We start from the raw sequence: 15381 nt of genomic DNA, 5'->3' as shown, positions 1-15381 counted from the left end.
CCAGAGTGTAGTGGTACGATCTCAGCTCACTGCAGCCTCGGTCTCCCGGGTTCAAGTGATTGTCCTGCTTCAGCCTCCCGAGTAGCTGGGATTACAGGTGCCCACCACCACTCCTAGCTAATTTTTTTTTTGGTATTTTTAGTAGATACGGGTTTCACCATGTTGGCCAGGCTGGTCTCGAACTCCTGACATCAAATGATCTGCCTGCCTTGGCCTCCCAAAGTACTGGGATTACAGGTGTGAGCTGCCACGCCCAGCCTAAATTGAGTGTCATTTGAAAAAATAACTAATCAATACTCTTCAAAAGTGTTAGGATTATTAAAGTTATAAGACTGAGGTACTGTTACAGACTGCAGGAGGCTAAAGAGGAACAGTAACCAAATGCAATGTGAGATTCTGGATAGGATCCTGAAACGCGGCATTAGAAAAACTGATGAAGTTTGAATAAGGTCTATCAATAGTATTGTATCAATTCTAATTCTTTGGTTCTGATACTGAACTATAGTCAAGATATTAACGTTAAGGGTGACAGAAAAATGAAAATTCTACTGTTTTTGCATCTTTTCTCTAAGTTTAAAATTAGCTTAAAATAAAAGGTTTACAAAACAAATATTTATTATTATAGGTTAAGTGTCCCTTATCTAAAATGCTTGGGACTAGAAGTGTTTGATTTCAGATTTTTTTTTTGTTTCTTGGAATATTTGTATTATACTTGCTAGTTTGAGCATTCCTAATCCCAAAATCTGAAATCCAAAATGCTCCAACGAGCATTTCCTTTGAGCATCATGTTGACATTAAAAAAAATTTGGAATTTGGAACATAGTGGATTTTTTAATTGAAGTTAAATCATATATTTGCTTCCAATAAGGGGGACATCATAGCATCCTTCCAATAAGGTGAACTTCATAGCATATGATGCTATGGAAATATGTAATTTAGCTTCAACAAAACTATTAGCTTTTTAGGGATGTTTTAATATTGCTAAATATTATGGATAGTAGATCATCATTCCTGAATGAGATGACTAACAATAATGTAAATTAGGACTTTTGTTTATTTGGTTGACTGAGTATCCCTGATTCTTAGTAGGCATTAAGTAAATATTTGTTGAATGGATGGATGAATTAATTATACCTATAGACCAACATGTAACAATTATATTACCGTATTGGTATTGTGCTTACAGCTTTTAGTGTTGTGCTTATAGCTTTCATATGAATTTTCTGTGCCAGCCTCACAATGCTCTGTGATGTAGGTAGGGATCATCATTCCTTCTACACAAATAAGTCCACTAAGACATCTGAGTCAGTTGACATGCTTGAGGCCTTGGCCAAAATATGGTGTGCCTAGGACTGAAATGAGCTGTGTTGCTTTAAGTCCTGTGTGCTTTCCATTCTGTCACAGTGCCTCTCTTCCTACAGTTATGCCTAAACCAGCGCCCTAGGTTATTTTCCAAAAAACATTTTCGGTAACCTACTGCAGCTCTTAGCAGAACTTCAAAGCACATTTTCTTTTTGGGTGCCCTCTCTCTTCTTCCCCTCTCCTAAATAAATAAAATGATTAGAATTATATAAAAAATGGGGAAACACTCCAGATTTATATAAAGAAGTGAGTGAAAGTTATCTTTTCCTAGTCACTCTCTTAACACTAGGCAGTTTTACCATGTATATTGTGAGACTTGCCACTGAGCACATCCATATAGATATGCAAGTAGCGTATGCAGTTTTTGTCTTTTTATGTATTTTAAACACTACCTAGTAACTTTTTCCCATGATAGTATTTATTGGTCATCTTTCCAGATCATCATGTCTGAATCTGTCTCAGTCTTTTAAACAGTCAGATAAGATTTCCATTGTGCATTTTTGTTACTTTTGTAAACTGTACCCAAATTTATTTACTTAGTGGTCTCTGTTGATAGTCATTTAATAAGTATTGCTAAATTGTCCTCCATAAAGAATGTACAAATTGATACTACCAAATACCATGAACGATAGTACTGTTTTTCCACACCCTTATTACATTGTACTATCATCTTTGTCAGGTGAAAATAATACCTGATTGTTAACTAGCATACCTATAATTATAAATAAGGTTGAGTTTTCCTATGTTTTGGCCAATTATCATCTGTGTCTTTTAAAATAGTCTTTTCTTATATTTTCTGCTTACTTTTGTTCAGGTCATGTAATTGTTATTGTTTTTTAAATAAGAACTCTATAGGCCAGGAGTGGTGGCTCACGCCTGTGATCTCAGCACTTTGGGAGGCCGAGACGGGCAGATCACCTGAGGTCGGAAGTTCGAGACCAGCCTGACCAACATGGAGAAACCCCGTCTCTACTAAAAATGCAAAATTAGCCGGGTGTGGTGGCGCATGCCTGTAATTCTAGCTACTTGGGAGGCTGAGGCAGGAGAATTGCTTGAACCTGGGAGGCAGAGGATGTAGTGAGCCGAGATTGCGCCATTGCACTCCAGCATGGGCAACAAGAGTGAAACTGTATCTCAAAAAAACAAACAAAAAAACAAAAACAGCAAAAACAAAAAACCTTTTTATATATTACAAGTATATTTTTAAATTTTTTGTTTATGATGTGTAGTAATTTAAAATTGTATCATATTTGTTAATTTCATAAATTGTTTTTTGGAGTTTTGAGGCTTAGAAAGATTTTTTTCATTCTAAGCATTTTTTTGTTTGTTTTTGAGATGGAGTCTTGCACTTTGCCTGGACTGGAGTGCAATGGTGTGATCTCAGCTCACCGCAACCTTTGCCTCCCGGGTTTGAGCGATTCTCTTGCCTCAGCCGCCCAAGTAACTGAGATTACAGGTGCCTGCCGCCACGCCTGGCTAATTTTTTGTATTTTTAGTAAAGACAGAGTTTCACTACGTTGGCCAAGCTGGTCTTGAACTCCTGACCTCATGATCCACTTGCCTTGGACTCCCAAAGTGCTGAGATTACAGGCGTGAGCCACCACGCCTGACCCATTCTGAAGTTTTAAAAGTACAGTTCCATGTTTACTATTTCTAGTTTCATTTAAAAATATTTATTAAGTTTATATTCTCAATCCACCTAGAACTTAATTTAATGAAGAGTGACTTTAGATTGTTTTTCTTAATGGCTATCCAGTAGTGCCAGTATTTAATGAATAATCCATCTTTTCTCTACTAATAATTTTAATACATTTGGTTCTAATTCTGAACTCTCTTTCTTTCTAGAGATGCATCTGTTCCTGTGTCAGTATCACAATTTAACTTAGTTTAGGTCTGTAAGCTAGTTTGATATGTTGGATTATTTCTCTAGTTACAGCCTTCCCCCCGACCCTACAGTTTCTCAGGGTATACTTCTATATTTATGCTTTCAGATGAAATTGAGAATAATTTCAGTTGCAGAAAACTTCGGCAGTAGTTTTGATTGTGATTGTCTTAGCTTTATTAATTAAGTTAGGGATGATTGGCATTTACAGTGTTAAACATCTCAATTAGTCTTTTATGACTAAATTTCACATTTTAAACATTTTTTTCATATTTTTAGACATGGTTTTCTCAAATAATTTTATTTTGCTTACTGGTTATACTGTGAATGTGATTCTTCCATTGTTTTCTAACTGGATACTGTATTTGTTTAGAAAAGTAGAAAATTTGAAATTAGTTAAGAGGATTGTTTTGCTGTTTGAATGGCAAGGGATATATAATAGAACATCCACATGGCTTTGCTCTGATTACTGTGTTTTCATCAAAAACTTCTTAAAAATAAAAACATTTAAAATTAAAAACTACCTCTTGGTTTATTTTATCATCATCATTCTTGTTTTTAACAGACATTGCCTAAGATACTGAGCCATATTGCCCCAGCATTTTGCATGAGCAGCTGTAGCTTCGTAGTAGAAAAATCTAAAGAATCCACAGCACGTGTTGTAGTTTGGAGGGAAATAGGAGTACAAAGAAGTTATACCATGGAGAGTACTTTATGTGGCTGTGATCAGGGAAAATACAAGGTAAAACATCTTAGGTTTTCTAACCACGAAAGATATTTGAAGACTTTCCTTTCATATATGTCTTGTGATTTTTAAGTATATATTAAATGATGTTTGTTTTATTGAGTTACATGTAATTTGTAATAATGGAATCATATACAGTCTTAAGAATAGGTTTTAATTTTTTGTTTTGTTGGTTCATTTACTTCTCTGAACTAAATAGCTTGCTTGGATCCTTAAATTCTTGGTTGAGTCTGTTTATATTCATAATTTTTAAGCAAGCATATTAGAGTACACATTTACTCATTAGTAATTTATATTAATCTGTGTAAGTGGTACGTTAAAAATTTTCTATTGTTTTAATTGATTGGGTGTAAGTATATTTTTATGCATTTAAAATAAACACATCATATTTATTTAAAAAGCAGCAGGTTTGTTATATTTAGGTTTTTGTATGTGTAGCTATTGTTTATGTGTTTGTTTGTTTATATTTTGAAAAATAAAAATAGAGACAGGTCTCACCATATTGCCCAAACCGGTCTCAAACTCCTGGCCTCAAGCACTCCTCCTACCTTGGCCTCTCAAAGTGCCAGGATTACAGGCATGAGATACCACATCTGGCCTTATGTGTGACTTTTAAATACATATCCCATTAGTAAACGTTTTTCTTCATTAAGACTACTCATTCGTGGTACTATAGGCTTTTACTGGAGATAATTAGAATTTAAACTGTACTTTTGAAATTAAATACTAGTAAAATGTTAGGTGATTTTGGATTTATTAATTTTAGAAATTGAAGACTTAATGTGCAATGAGTTGGACTTTAGATAAGCAATGAGCAAAACTGGGCATTTCTGTGTCTCGCCTTGGCACAGAAAGATTTTCAGGTGTCATGCTAATTATTCCACTCATTCCATTTTGTTCATTTCTTTTGTTATGGGGAAAGAGGGTACTGAATCTGAGAATGATTTTTATATACCTCAACATAAAGGTGGTTATAACTTCGTGTTTGAAAAGAAACATCTAACTGGTTAGCATTTAAAATGTAAACATATTATGGTTGATGTGAAATATTTTAGGAGAGCTTAAATAATGACTTTTTCAGTCTGTAACAAACTGGAAGAAAATTACATTGATTTTGCAAGGGATGTTTAAGTAAAGTAGAACTTAAATAAGTATAGTTGTAGTAAAGTAGAACTTAAATAAGAAGAGTAGTAGTAAAGTAGAACTTACTGAAATTCCAGTTCTTTCTGTTCAGTGACTCTTCCCTGAATTTTAGGTTGATCACAATGTGATCTTCCAAAGTGTAATATGAGATCTCCCTGAATATTGTAAAAACAGTGACTTCTAGTCAGTGTAGTTTTACCAAGGGCATGATGGTGGTGAGAGAGAAAATGTAGCTTTAGTACCACTCCAGCTTGCAGCCCCTGCACCTGATCATTGCTTCAGTGGACAACTGTTGTTAAGGGTCTCACTCAATAAGTGTGTGGGATGGGGAAGAAACTTGAGAATCACTTTTTATAAGAATATAGGTGATTTCTAGGGAAAAACCTTGGGCTATATGATTTATGGAAACACTGTTAATTCTTAAAGAGTTGACTTATGCAGTTGGGCTCAGAAGGTGACTTAAAGCATCACTGTCTCTGAAACAAGCTTCTGGGCAGTGGAGAAAGAAGCTGTCAGGACACCTGACTTGGATACCCCTGAAATCATCCATAGTATACAATAGTAGTGCTTTGTCACTCTATTTGGATTCTACTGATAGACTTTCATTGAATTTAAAAATGTTTTTTGATTTCTATTTTGATAAATTTGGTCATTTTAAAAACACAGATTTTTAGAAAGCTAAGATATATTTTGAAATGTAAAATGTGAAATCATTTTTTCAAGTCATTTTTGTTTTTAATGTATAAATATATAAACTTTTACAAACAAAATGGATACCTAATAAATACTCATTTTTCTTTGATATTGTTTAGTAAATAATGTATACATTGATTTAAAACTCTCACTGAGAGAAGTGTCTTACTAAGCCAGGGCTTTCCTTTAATGTCTAAAATGCAAGATTTTGATCATAACATATACTTTTAAAAAAGTTAATAGACTTTATTTTTTAGAGCAATTTTAGGTTCACAGCAAAATTGAGTGGAAAGTACACAGAGCTCCCATACATTCCCAACCTCTCCACACACACTTAACATCTCTTAAACTTGTTAGCTGATAAGTATGTGAGTCTCATAATATTTTAGGTAACAGTCTTTTTCACCCTCAACAATATTTTTATCTTACTGAGTTTTAGGATGTAAGTATTCTTTATTTTTATTGTCTATGAACTAATTCAGAAACACGTATAACCTTTCTAAAAGTTACAAATCAAAAGGTCAAATGAATGTTCTAATGAAGTCAGTTAGGTCTTATTTCCTAGAATATTTGGGAGTTGGCCAAACTATTTAAACCAAAGAGTTGAAAAGTTAAAAAATTACTGTAAAGTCATGTGCTTCCTGTAGAGTAAGTAACAGTTGTTACAGTTCATTTTCTTCAGTTACTGTGTGCCATAGGAACTCACTTAGTCTGGTCACTGAAAAGCTGTTTTAAAATACTTTCTCTCTAATTGATATCAGCTGTCATCTACAGCTACAACTTTTATAAGTGCAAGAATTTTGCCTTTTTTAGGGATTTGTTTATATCTGAAAAAAAATGATGAGTATATTAATTTGCAGGCCATTTTTATGGTTTTATGTGATAACATTTAACTTTTGGTAAACCTTATGTTACTTATTGGGAAACCATTTTTTAAAAAAGATAGGGAGGTTAAGATAAAATACTCTTTTTGCTTTAGTAGGCAAAATTTGAAATGAACATTCTGAATTGACATGGACCATAGGAATTTATTTTACCACTACTTCATTGGCTTAGATTTGATTCTTTTTTTTTGACAGTTACCTTTATTTGCTTTTTACTGATCAATTTCTCTTATCATACAAAAGCATCTATAAAGTACTGTTCAAGTATACATATTGGAGCCTTGATTTTAATACTATAATATTTCAACATTAGCATACAAAGTAGTGGATTACAAGAAATACTAACAAGCTCTTGTTAAAATATAATTTCTCACATGAATTCTACAAGTAACATTAATCACAAAGTGTTACTGTATTTTTCCCCCTAGTGTGATGGTGAAAATAGTTTGCATCATAGTGAAAGAGAATAGACGTTTTAGAAATTGTCTTTTAGGACAGTTTCATTTGTGACTTAGAATAATCTTGTATTGTTAAGATGTTAAACGTATTGAGTCCTACTTCCATACAAAGTACCAGCCTTTTAATTTCATTAATATAAATTCCTTTTATATAATTTCATTGAGATGTATCCAGAAGATAGCAAACTTTGTAATTATATGCATAATATTCTTTATTTCAAGGGTTTACAGATTGGTACCCGAGAACTGGAAGAGATGGGAGCAAAATTTTGTGTTGGTCTTTTACGTTTGAAAAGACTGACCTCTCCACTGGAGTATAATCTGCCTTCCAGCCTGCTTGACTTTGAAAATGATTTAATTGAATCAAGCTGCAAAGTAACTAGGTAGGACAAAATTGTTTATTCTTTTATTATATTGTAGTATGTTATTAGACGTCATTAAAATAACTTAGCATAGAAAAGGCATGGAAATTTTGACAGGCGAGAACATGTTTAGAATTAATATAATTAAGTTAATACATCTAATATTCATTCCAAATTATTATACTGCTGATTCTTTTAATGTTGATATTTGGATGAGATTTTAATAAAAATATATTTCAAATATTTTTAGTGGTTGTGCTGGTTTACTTTTAACCCCAAAATGAACAATGTGAGAAATATTGTACTTAGCTAATATCTAAGTTAAGAGGGCTTAGACAGCTGAGTGCAGTGGCTCATGCCTGTAATCTCAGCACTACTTGGGAGGCTGAGTCAGGAGAATCACTTGAACCTGGGAGGTGGAGGTTGCAGTGAGCTGAGATTTCACCACTGCACTCTAGCCTGGGCAATAGAGGGAGACTCTATCTCAAAAAAAAAAAAAAAAAAAAAAGGAGAAAGAGGGCTTAGAGTCAGGAATATTTCAGAAGATTTTGTTGATGTCTACACATATCAGATGGCTGTCCAGTATCCTTCTAGTTATATATAGTAGAAACAGCTAATTTAGCATTCCTTTGAAAATTTAACAGCATCTGCCAAATATACTTCTAAATAGGTAGTCTTTTTCTCCTAAAATTTAGTATATACAAATTTGATAAGTTACAGGCTCAGATAATTTCATATCATAATTCTTAATCATAATGCCAGAGATTAGCATTTTATAGTTTTGTGTATATGGGTAAGAATAGTCTCATTTTATAGAACCTTCATGATTTTTGTTGTTAGGTATTAACTTGTCATCAAATTTGTTAATTTATTGTTCTGCACTGTTACGTCAGTATAGTAGTTTTAGGTGTGACAAACATTACTTGGAACTCAATTCTTCATAAATGTGATAATTTAGACAAATAATCACCTGCATTCTCTACCCTTCAAAGTACCTCCTAAACAAGAATAGAAATGAATATAATGATTGTCAGTTCTCACTGATACTTAAGCCTCCTTTCAAGTTTTAATTCATGTATTCTTAACATAGTCAACAGACATGTTACTGGTGCTTTAGATATATTTATACTTACTAATACTTCACAACTATGGTTATGATTAGACCCTCCACTGGTCTTATTGTTTTAAGGGGAGTATATATATTTTGAAAAGCACATATTTTAAAGAAATCACATATACTGCTATATCACAAATGTTTTAACATTTTGATAATTGTATTTCCATATAATTGATTTCCTTTGTAATCATATTTATTTTGTTTTATATATTTAAAAGTATTATGAGAAGGAGTTTATAGGCCTCATCAGACTCTTTTTTTAAATTTCTTTTTATTATTATACTTGAAGTTCTATGGTACATGTGCACAACGTGCAGGTTTGTTACATATGTATACATGTATCATGTTGGTGTGCTGCACCTGTTAATTCGTCATTTACATTAGGTATATCTACTAATGCTATCCCTCCCCACTCCCCTGACCCCACGACAGGCCCCGGTGTGTGACATTCCCCACCCTGTGTCCAAGTGTTCTTAAGTTCAATTCCTACCTGAGTGAGAACATGCAGTATTTGGTTTTCTTTCCTTGTGATAGTTTGCTTAGAATGATGGTTTCCAGCTTCATCCATGTCCCTACAAAGGACATGAACTCATCCTTTTTTATGGCTGCATAGTATTCCATGGTGTCTATGTGCTACATTTTCTTTATCCAGTCTATCACTGATGGACATTTGGGTTGGTTCCAAGTCTTTGCTATTGTGAACAGTGCTGCAATAACCATACGTGTGCATGTGTCTTTATAGCAACATGATTTATAGTCCTTTGGGTATATGCCCAGTAATGTGATGGCTGGGTCAAATGGTATTTCTAGTTCTAGATCCTTGAGGAATTGCCACACTGTCTTCCACAATGGTTGAACTAGTTTACAGTCCCACCAACAGTGTAAAAGCATTCCCATTTCTCCACATCCTCTCCAGCACCTGTTGTTTCCTGACTTTTTAATGATCGCCATTCTAACTGGTGTGAGATGGTATCTCATTGTGGTTTTGATTTGTATTTCTCTGATGGCCAGTGATGATGAGCATTTTTTCATGTGTCTGTTGGCTGCATAAATGTCTTCTTTTGAGAAGTGTCTGTTCATATCCTTTGCCCACTTTTTGATGGGGTTGTTTGATTTTTTTCTTGTAAATTTGTTTATGTTCTTTGTAGATTCTAGATATTAGCCCTTTGTCAGATGGATAGATTGTAAAAATTTTCTCCCATTCTGTAGGTTTCCTGTTCACTCTGATGGTAGTTTCTTTTGCTGTGCAGAAGCTCTTTAGTTTAATTAGATCTCATTTGTCAATTTTGGCTTTTGTTGCCATTGCTTTTGGTGTTTTAGTCATGAAGTCCTTGCCCATGCCTATGTCCTGAATGGTATTGCCTAGGTTTTCTTCTAGGGTTTTTATGGTTTTAGGTCTAACATTTAAGTCTTTAATCCATCTTGAATTAATTTTTGTACAAGGTGTAAGGAAGGGATCCAGTTTCAGCTTTCTGCATATGGCTAGCCAGTTTTCCCAACACCATTTATTAAATAGGGAATCCTTTCCTCATTTTATGTTTTTGTCAGGTTTGTGAAAGATCAGATGGTTGTAGATGTGTGGTGTTATTTCCGAGGGCTCTATTCTGTTCCATTGGTCTATATCTCTGTTTTGGTACCAGTACCATGCTGTTTTGGTTACTGTAGCCTTGCAGTATAGTTTCAAGTCAGGTAGTGTGATGCCTCCAGCTTTGTTCTTTTGGCTTAGGATTGTCTTGGCAGTGCGGGCTCTTTTTTGGTTCCATAAGAACTTTAGTTTTTTTCCAATTCTGTGAAGAAAGTCATTGGTAGCTTGATGGGGATGGCATTGAATCTATAAATTACCTTGGGCAGTATGGCCATTTTCACAGTATTGATTCTTCCTATCCGTGAGCATGGAATGTTCTTCCATTTGTTTGTATCCTCTTTTATTTCATTGAGCAGTGGTTTGTAGTTCTCTTTGAAGAGGTCCTTCACATCCCTTGTAAGTTGTATTCCTAAGTATTTTATTCTCTTTGAAGCAATTGTGAATGGAAGTTCACTCATGATTTGGCTCTCTGTTTGTCTGTAATTGGTGAATAGGAATGTTTGTGATTTTTGCATGTTAATTTTGTATCCTGAGACTTTGCTAAAGTAGCTTATCAGCTTAAGGAGATTTGGGGCTGAGACAATGGGGTTTTCTAAATATACAATCATGTCATCTGCAAACAGGGACAATTTGACTTCCTTTTTCTGTAATTGAATATCCTATATTTCTTTCTCTTGCCTGATTGCCCTGGCCAGAACTTCCAACACTATGTTGAATAGGAGCGATGAGAGAGGGCATCCCTGTCTTGTGCCAGTTTTCAAAGGGGATGCTTCCAGTTTTTGCCCATTCAGTATGATATTAGCTGTGAGTTTGTCATAAGTAGCTCTTATGATTTTGAGGTATGTCCCACCAATACCGAATTTATTGAGAGTTTTTAGCATGAAGGCTGTTGAATTTTGTGAAAGGCCTTTTCTGCATCTTTTGGGATAATCACGTGGTTTTTGTCTTTGGTTCTGTTTACATGATGGATTATGTTTATTGATTTGCCTATGTTGAACCAGCCTTGCATCCTGGGGATGAAGCCATCTTGATCGTGGTGGAAAAGCTTTTTGATGTGCTGCTGGATTCGGTTTGCCAGTATTTTATTGAGGATTTTTGCATCGATGTTCTTCAGGTATATTTTTTTTGTTGTGTCTCTGCCAGGCTTTGGTATCAGGATGATGCTGGCCTCATAAAATGAGTTAGGGAGGATTCCCTCTTTTTCTATTGATTGGAATAGTTTCAGAAGGAATGGTACCAGCTCCTGTTTGTACCTCTGGTAGAATTAGGCTGTGAATCTGCTGGTCCTGGACTTTTTTTTGGTTGGTAGGCTATTAATCATTGCCTCAATTTCAGAGCCTGTTATTGGTCTATTCAGGGATTCACCTTCTTCCTGGTTTAATCTTGGGAGGATATATATGTCCAATAATTTATCCATTTCTTCTAGATTTTCTAGTTTATTTACGTAGAGGTGTTTATAGTATTCTCTGATGGTAGTTTGTGTTTCTGTGGGATCGGTGGTGATATCCCCTTTATCATTTTTTTATTGCATCTATTTGATTCTTCTCTCTTTTCTTCTTTATTAGTCTTGCTAGCAGTCTATCAATTTTGTTGATCTTTTCAAAAAATCAGGTCCTGGATTCATCATTTTTTTTGAAGGGTTTTTTGTGTCTCTCTCTCCTTCAGTTCTGCTCTAATCTTAGTTATTTTTTGCTTTCTGCTGGCTTTTGAATGTGTTTGCTCTTGCTTCTCTAGTTCTTTTAATTGTGTTGTTAGGGTGTCAATTTTAGATCTTTCCTGCTTTCTCTTGTGGGCATTTAGTGCTATAAATTTCCCTCTACACACTGCTTTAAATGTGTCCCAGAGATTCTGGTATGTTGTGTCTTTGTTCTCATTGGTTTCAAAGAACATCTTTATTTCTGCCTTCATTTCGTTATGTACCCAGTAGTCATTCAGGAGCAGTTTGTTCAGTTTCCACGTAGTTGAGAAGTTTTGAGTGAGTTTCTTAGTCTTGAGTTCTAGTTTGATTGCACTGTGGTCTGAGAGATAGTTTGTTTTAATTTCTGTTCTTGTACATTTGCTGAGGAGTGCTTTACTTCCAACTATGTGGTCAATTTTGGAGTAAGTGTGATGTGGTGCTGAGAAGAATGTATATTCTGTTGATTTGGGGTGGAGAGTTCTGTAGATGTCTATTAGGTCTGCTTGGTGCAGAGCTGAGTTCAATTCCTGGATATCCTTGCTAACTTTCTGTCTCGTTGATCTGTCTAATGTTGACAATGGGGTGTTGAAGTCTACCATTATTATTGTGTGGGAGTCTAAGTCTCTTTGTAGGTCTCTAAGGACTTGCCTTATGAATCTGGGTGCTTCTGTATTGAGTGCATACATATTTAAGATAGTTCTTCTTGTTGAATTGACCCCTTTACCATTATGTAATGGCCTTTTTTGTCTCTTCTGATCTTTGTTGGTTTAAAGTCTGTTTTATCAGGGACTAGGATTGCAACCCCTGCCTTTTTTTTTTTTTTTTTTTTTTTTTGCTTTCCATTTGCTTGGTAGATCTTCCTCCATCCCTTTATTTTGAGCCTTTGTGTGTCTCTGCACATGAGATGGGTCTCCTGAATACAGCACACGGATGGGTCTTGACTCTTTATCCAATTTGCCAGTCTGTGTCTTTTAATTGGAGCATTTAGCCCATTTACATTTAAGGTTAATACTGTTATGTGTGAATTTGATCTGTCTTTATGATGTTAGCTGGTTATTTTGCTCGTTAGTTGATGCAGTTTCTTCCTAGCATCGGTGGTCTTTACAATTTGGGATGTTTTTGCAGTGGCTGGCACCCAGTAGTTCCTTTTCATGTTTAGTGCTTTCTTCAGGAGCTCTTGTAAGGCAGGCCTGGTGGTGACAAAATCTCTCAGCATTTGTTTGTCTATAAAGGATTTTATTTCTCCTTCACTTATGAAGCTTAATTTGGCTGGATATGAAATTCTGGGTTGAAAATTCTTTTAAGAATGTTGAATATTTGTCCCCAGTCTCTTCTGGCTTGTAAAGTTTCTGCCAAGAGATCCACTGTTAGTCTGATGGGCTTCCCTTTGTGGGTAACCCAACCTTTCTCTCTGGCTGCCATTAACACTTTTTCCTTCATTTCAACTTTAGTGAATCTGACAGTTATGTGTGTTGGAGTTGCTCTTCTCAAGGAGTATCTTTGTGGTGTTCTCTGTATTTCCTGAGTTTGAATGTTGGCCTGCCTTGCTAGGTTGGGGAAGTTCTCCTGGAAAATATCCTGAAGAGTGTTTTCCAACTTGGTTCCATTCTCCCTGTCAGGTGTATATTGTCAGGTATACCAATGAGATGTAGATTTGGTCTTTTCACATAGTCCCATATTTCTTGGAGACTTTGTTCATTTCTTTTTACTCTTTTTTCTCTAAGCTTCTCTTCTTGCTTCGTTTCATTCATTTGACCTTTGGTCACTGATACCGTTTCTTCCACTTGATCAAATCGGCTACTGAAGCTTCTGCATACATCACGTAGTTCTCGTGCCATGGTTTTCAGCTCCATCACGTCATTTAAAGACTTCTCTAAAGTGGTTATTCTAGTTAGCCATTCGTCTAATCATTTTTCAAGGTTTTTAGCTTCTTTGCAATGGGTTCGAACATCCTCCTTCAGCTTGGAGAAGTTTGTTATTACCGATTGTCTGAAGGCTTCTTCTCTCAACTCATCAAAGTCATTCTCCGTCCAGCTTTGTTCCATTGCTAGTGAGGAGCTGCGTTCCTTTGGAGGAGAAGAAGCGCTCTGATTTTTAGAATTTTCAGCTTTTCTGCTCTGGTTTCTCCCCATCTTTGTGGTTTTATTTACCTTTGGTCTTTGATGATGGTGACGTATCGATGGGTTTTTGGTGTGGATGGCCTGTCGGTTCTCAGATCTCAAACTCGGTGCTGGGAGAACCACTACTCTCTTCAAAGCTGTCAGACAGGGACACTTAAGTCTGCAGAAGTTTCTGCTGCCTTTTGTTCAGCTATGCCCTGCCCCCAGAAGTGAAGTCTACAGAGGCAGGCAGGCCTCCTTGAGCTGTGGTGGGCTCCACCCAGTTTGAGCTTCCCAGCTGCTTTGTTTACCTACTGAAGCCTCAGCAATGGTGGGCACCCCTCCCCTAGCCTCGCTGCTGCCTCAGAATTTGATCTCAGACTGATGTGCTAGCAGTGAGTAAGGCTCCATGGGCGAGGCCTCACCATACTCTTTAAGGGAACTGTGGCATAAAAACGGTTAAGAGCTCCTCATCCTTATCATTGCATATATAAAAAAATACAAACCAAGCCAGGCACGGTGGCTCACACCTGTAATCCCAGCACTTTGCAAGGCCAAGGTGGGCGGGTCACTTGAGGTCAGGTCAGGAGTTCCAGACCAGCTTGGCCAACATGGCAAAACCCCATCTCTACTAAAAATACGAAAATTAGCCAAGCATGGTGGTGTGTGCCTGTAGTCCTAGCTACTCAGGAGGCTGAGGCAGGAGAATCGCTTGAACCCAGGAGGCAGAGGTTGTAGTAAGCTGAGATCCTGCCACTGCACTCCAGTCTGGGTGACAGAGTGAAACCGTGCCTCAAAAAATAAAATAAAATAAAATAACGACAACAACAACTAATAATGGCCAATTACAAATTCAGTTTTCTTTTGAGATTTTACTGTAGCTCTTTCTCCTGTTTATTGATGTAGGAAACTAGTCACTTTTTCCTCCATGCTACCATTCCTCTTTGTCTATCTCAGATGAATTTTTTACATACTTCTGACTTTTCCTTGACTTCTGTATCCTGACACTTTTGAGGATTAAAGGTTCTCAATCTGCATTTGTCTGTGTTGCATGATTATATTCAGATTATGCATCTTTGGCGAGACTATCACGGATACTGTGCGCTTCTCATTGCATCTTATCATAGAACGCAGTTTTAATTTATTCCATTACTCAAGATGTTCCCTTTGATCATTTAATTAAGATGGTATCTGCCAAACTTCTCCATTATGAAGTTAGTTTTTTCCTCTTTTATAATTAATAAATATTTTTATGGGCACGTACTTTGAAACTGTCAGTATTCCATTTTATCATCCTACTTTTAATTTATTCATCTTATATTTGTATGTATTGAGTTTATGATTTATAATTTTAATTCAGTGAGTTTTAATCT

General features: G+C 35.7%; 1 protein-coding gene across 4 annotated transcripts in view; it reads left to right on the top strand.

The window, feature by feature from the left end:
• AGTPBP1 (ATP/GTP binding carboxypeptidase 1) overlaps nucleotides 1–15381 on the top strand; it is a 197877-nt gene that overhangs the window by 157746 nt on the left and 24750 nt on the right. For all 4 annotated transcript variants that reach the window (XM_077966284.1, XM_077966285.1, XM_077966286.1 and 1 more), the window contains exons 24-25: nucleotides 3810–3986; nucleotides 7390–7550. In XM_077966284.1, coding sequence (XP_077822410.1) covers nucleotides 3810–3986; nucleotides 7390–7550 — 338 coding nt within the window. The remainder of the gene's footprint in view (nucleotides 1–3809; nucleotides 3987–7389; nucleotides 7551–15381) is intronic.

This window comes from Macaca mulatta, chromosome 15, assembly GCF_049350105.2.
Source record: "Macaca mulatta isolate MMU2019108-1 chromosome 15, T2T-MMU8v2.0, whole genome shotgun sequence".
Classification (NCBI taxonomy): Eukaryota; Metazoa; Chordata; class Mammalia; order Primates; family Cercopithecidae; genus Macaca; species Macaca mulatta.
Note: the sequence above shows the minus strand (reverse complement) of the source record. Positions and strands in the feature narration are given on the sequence as shown.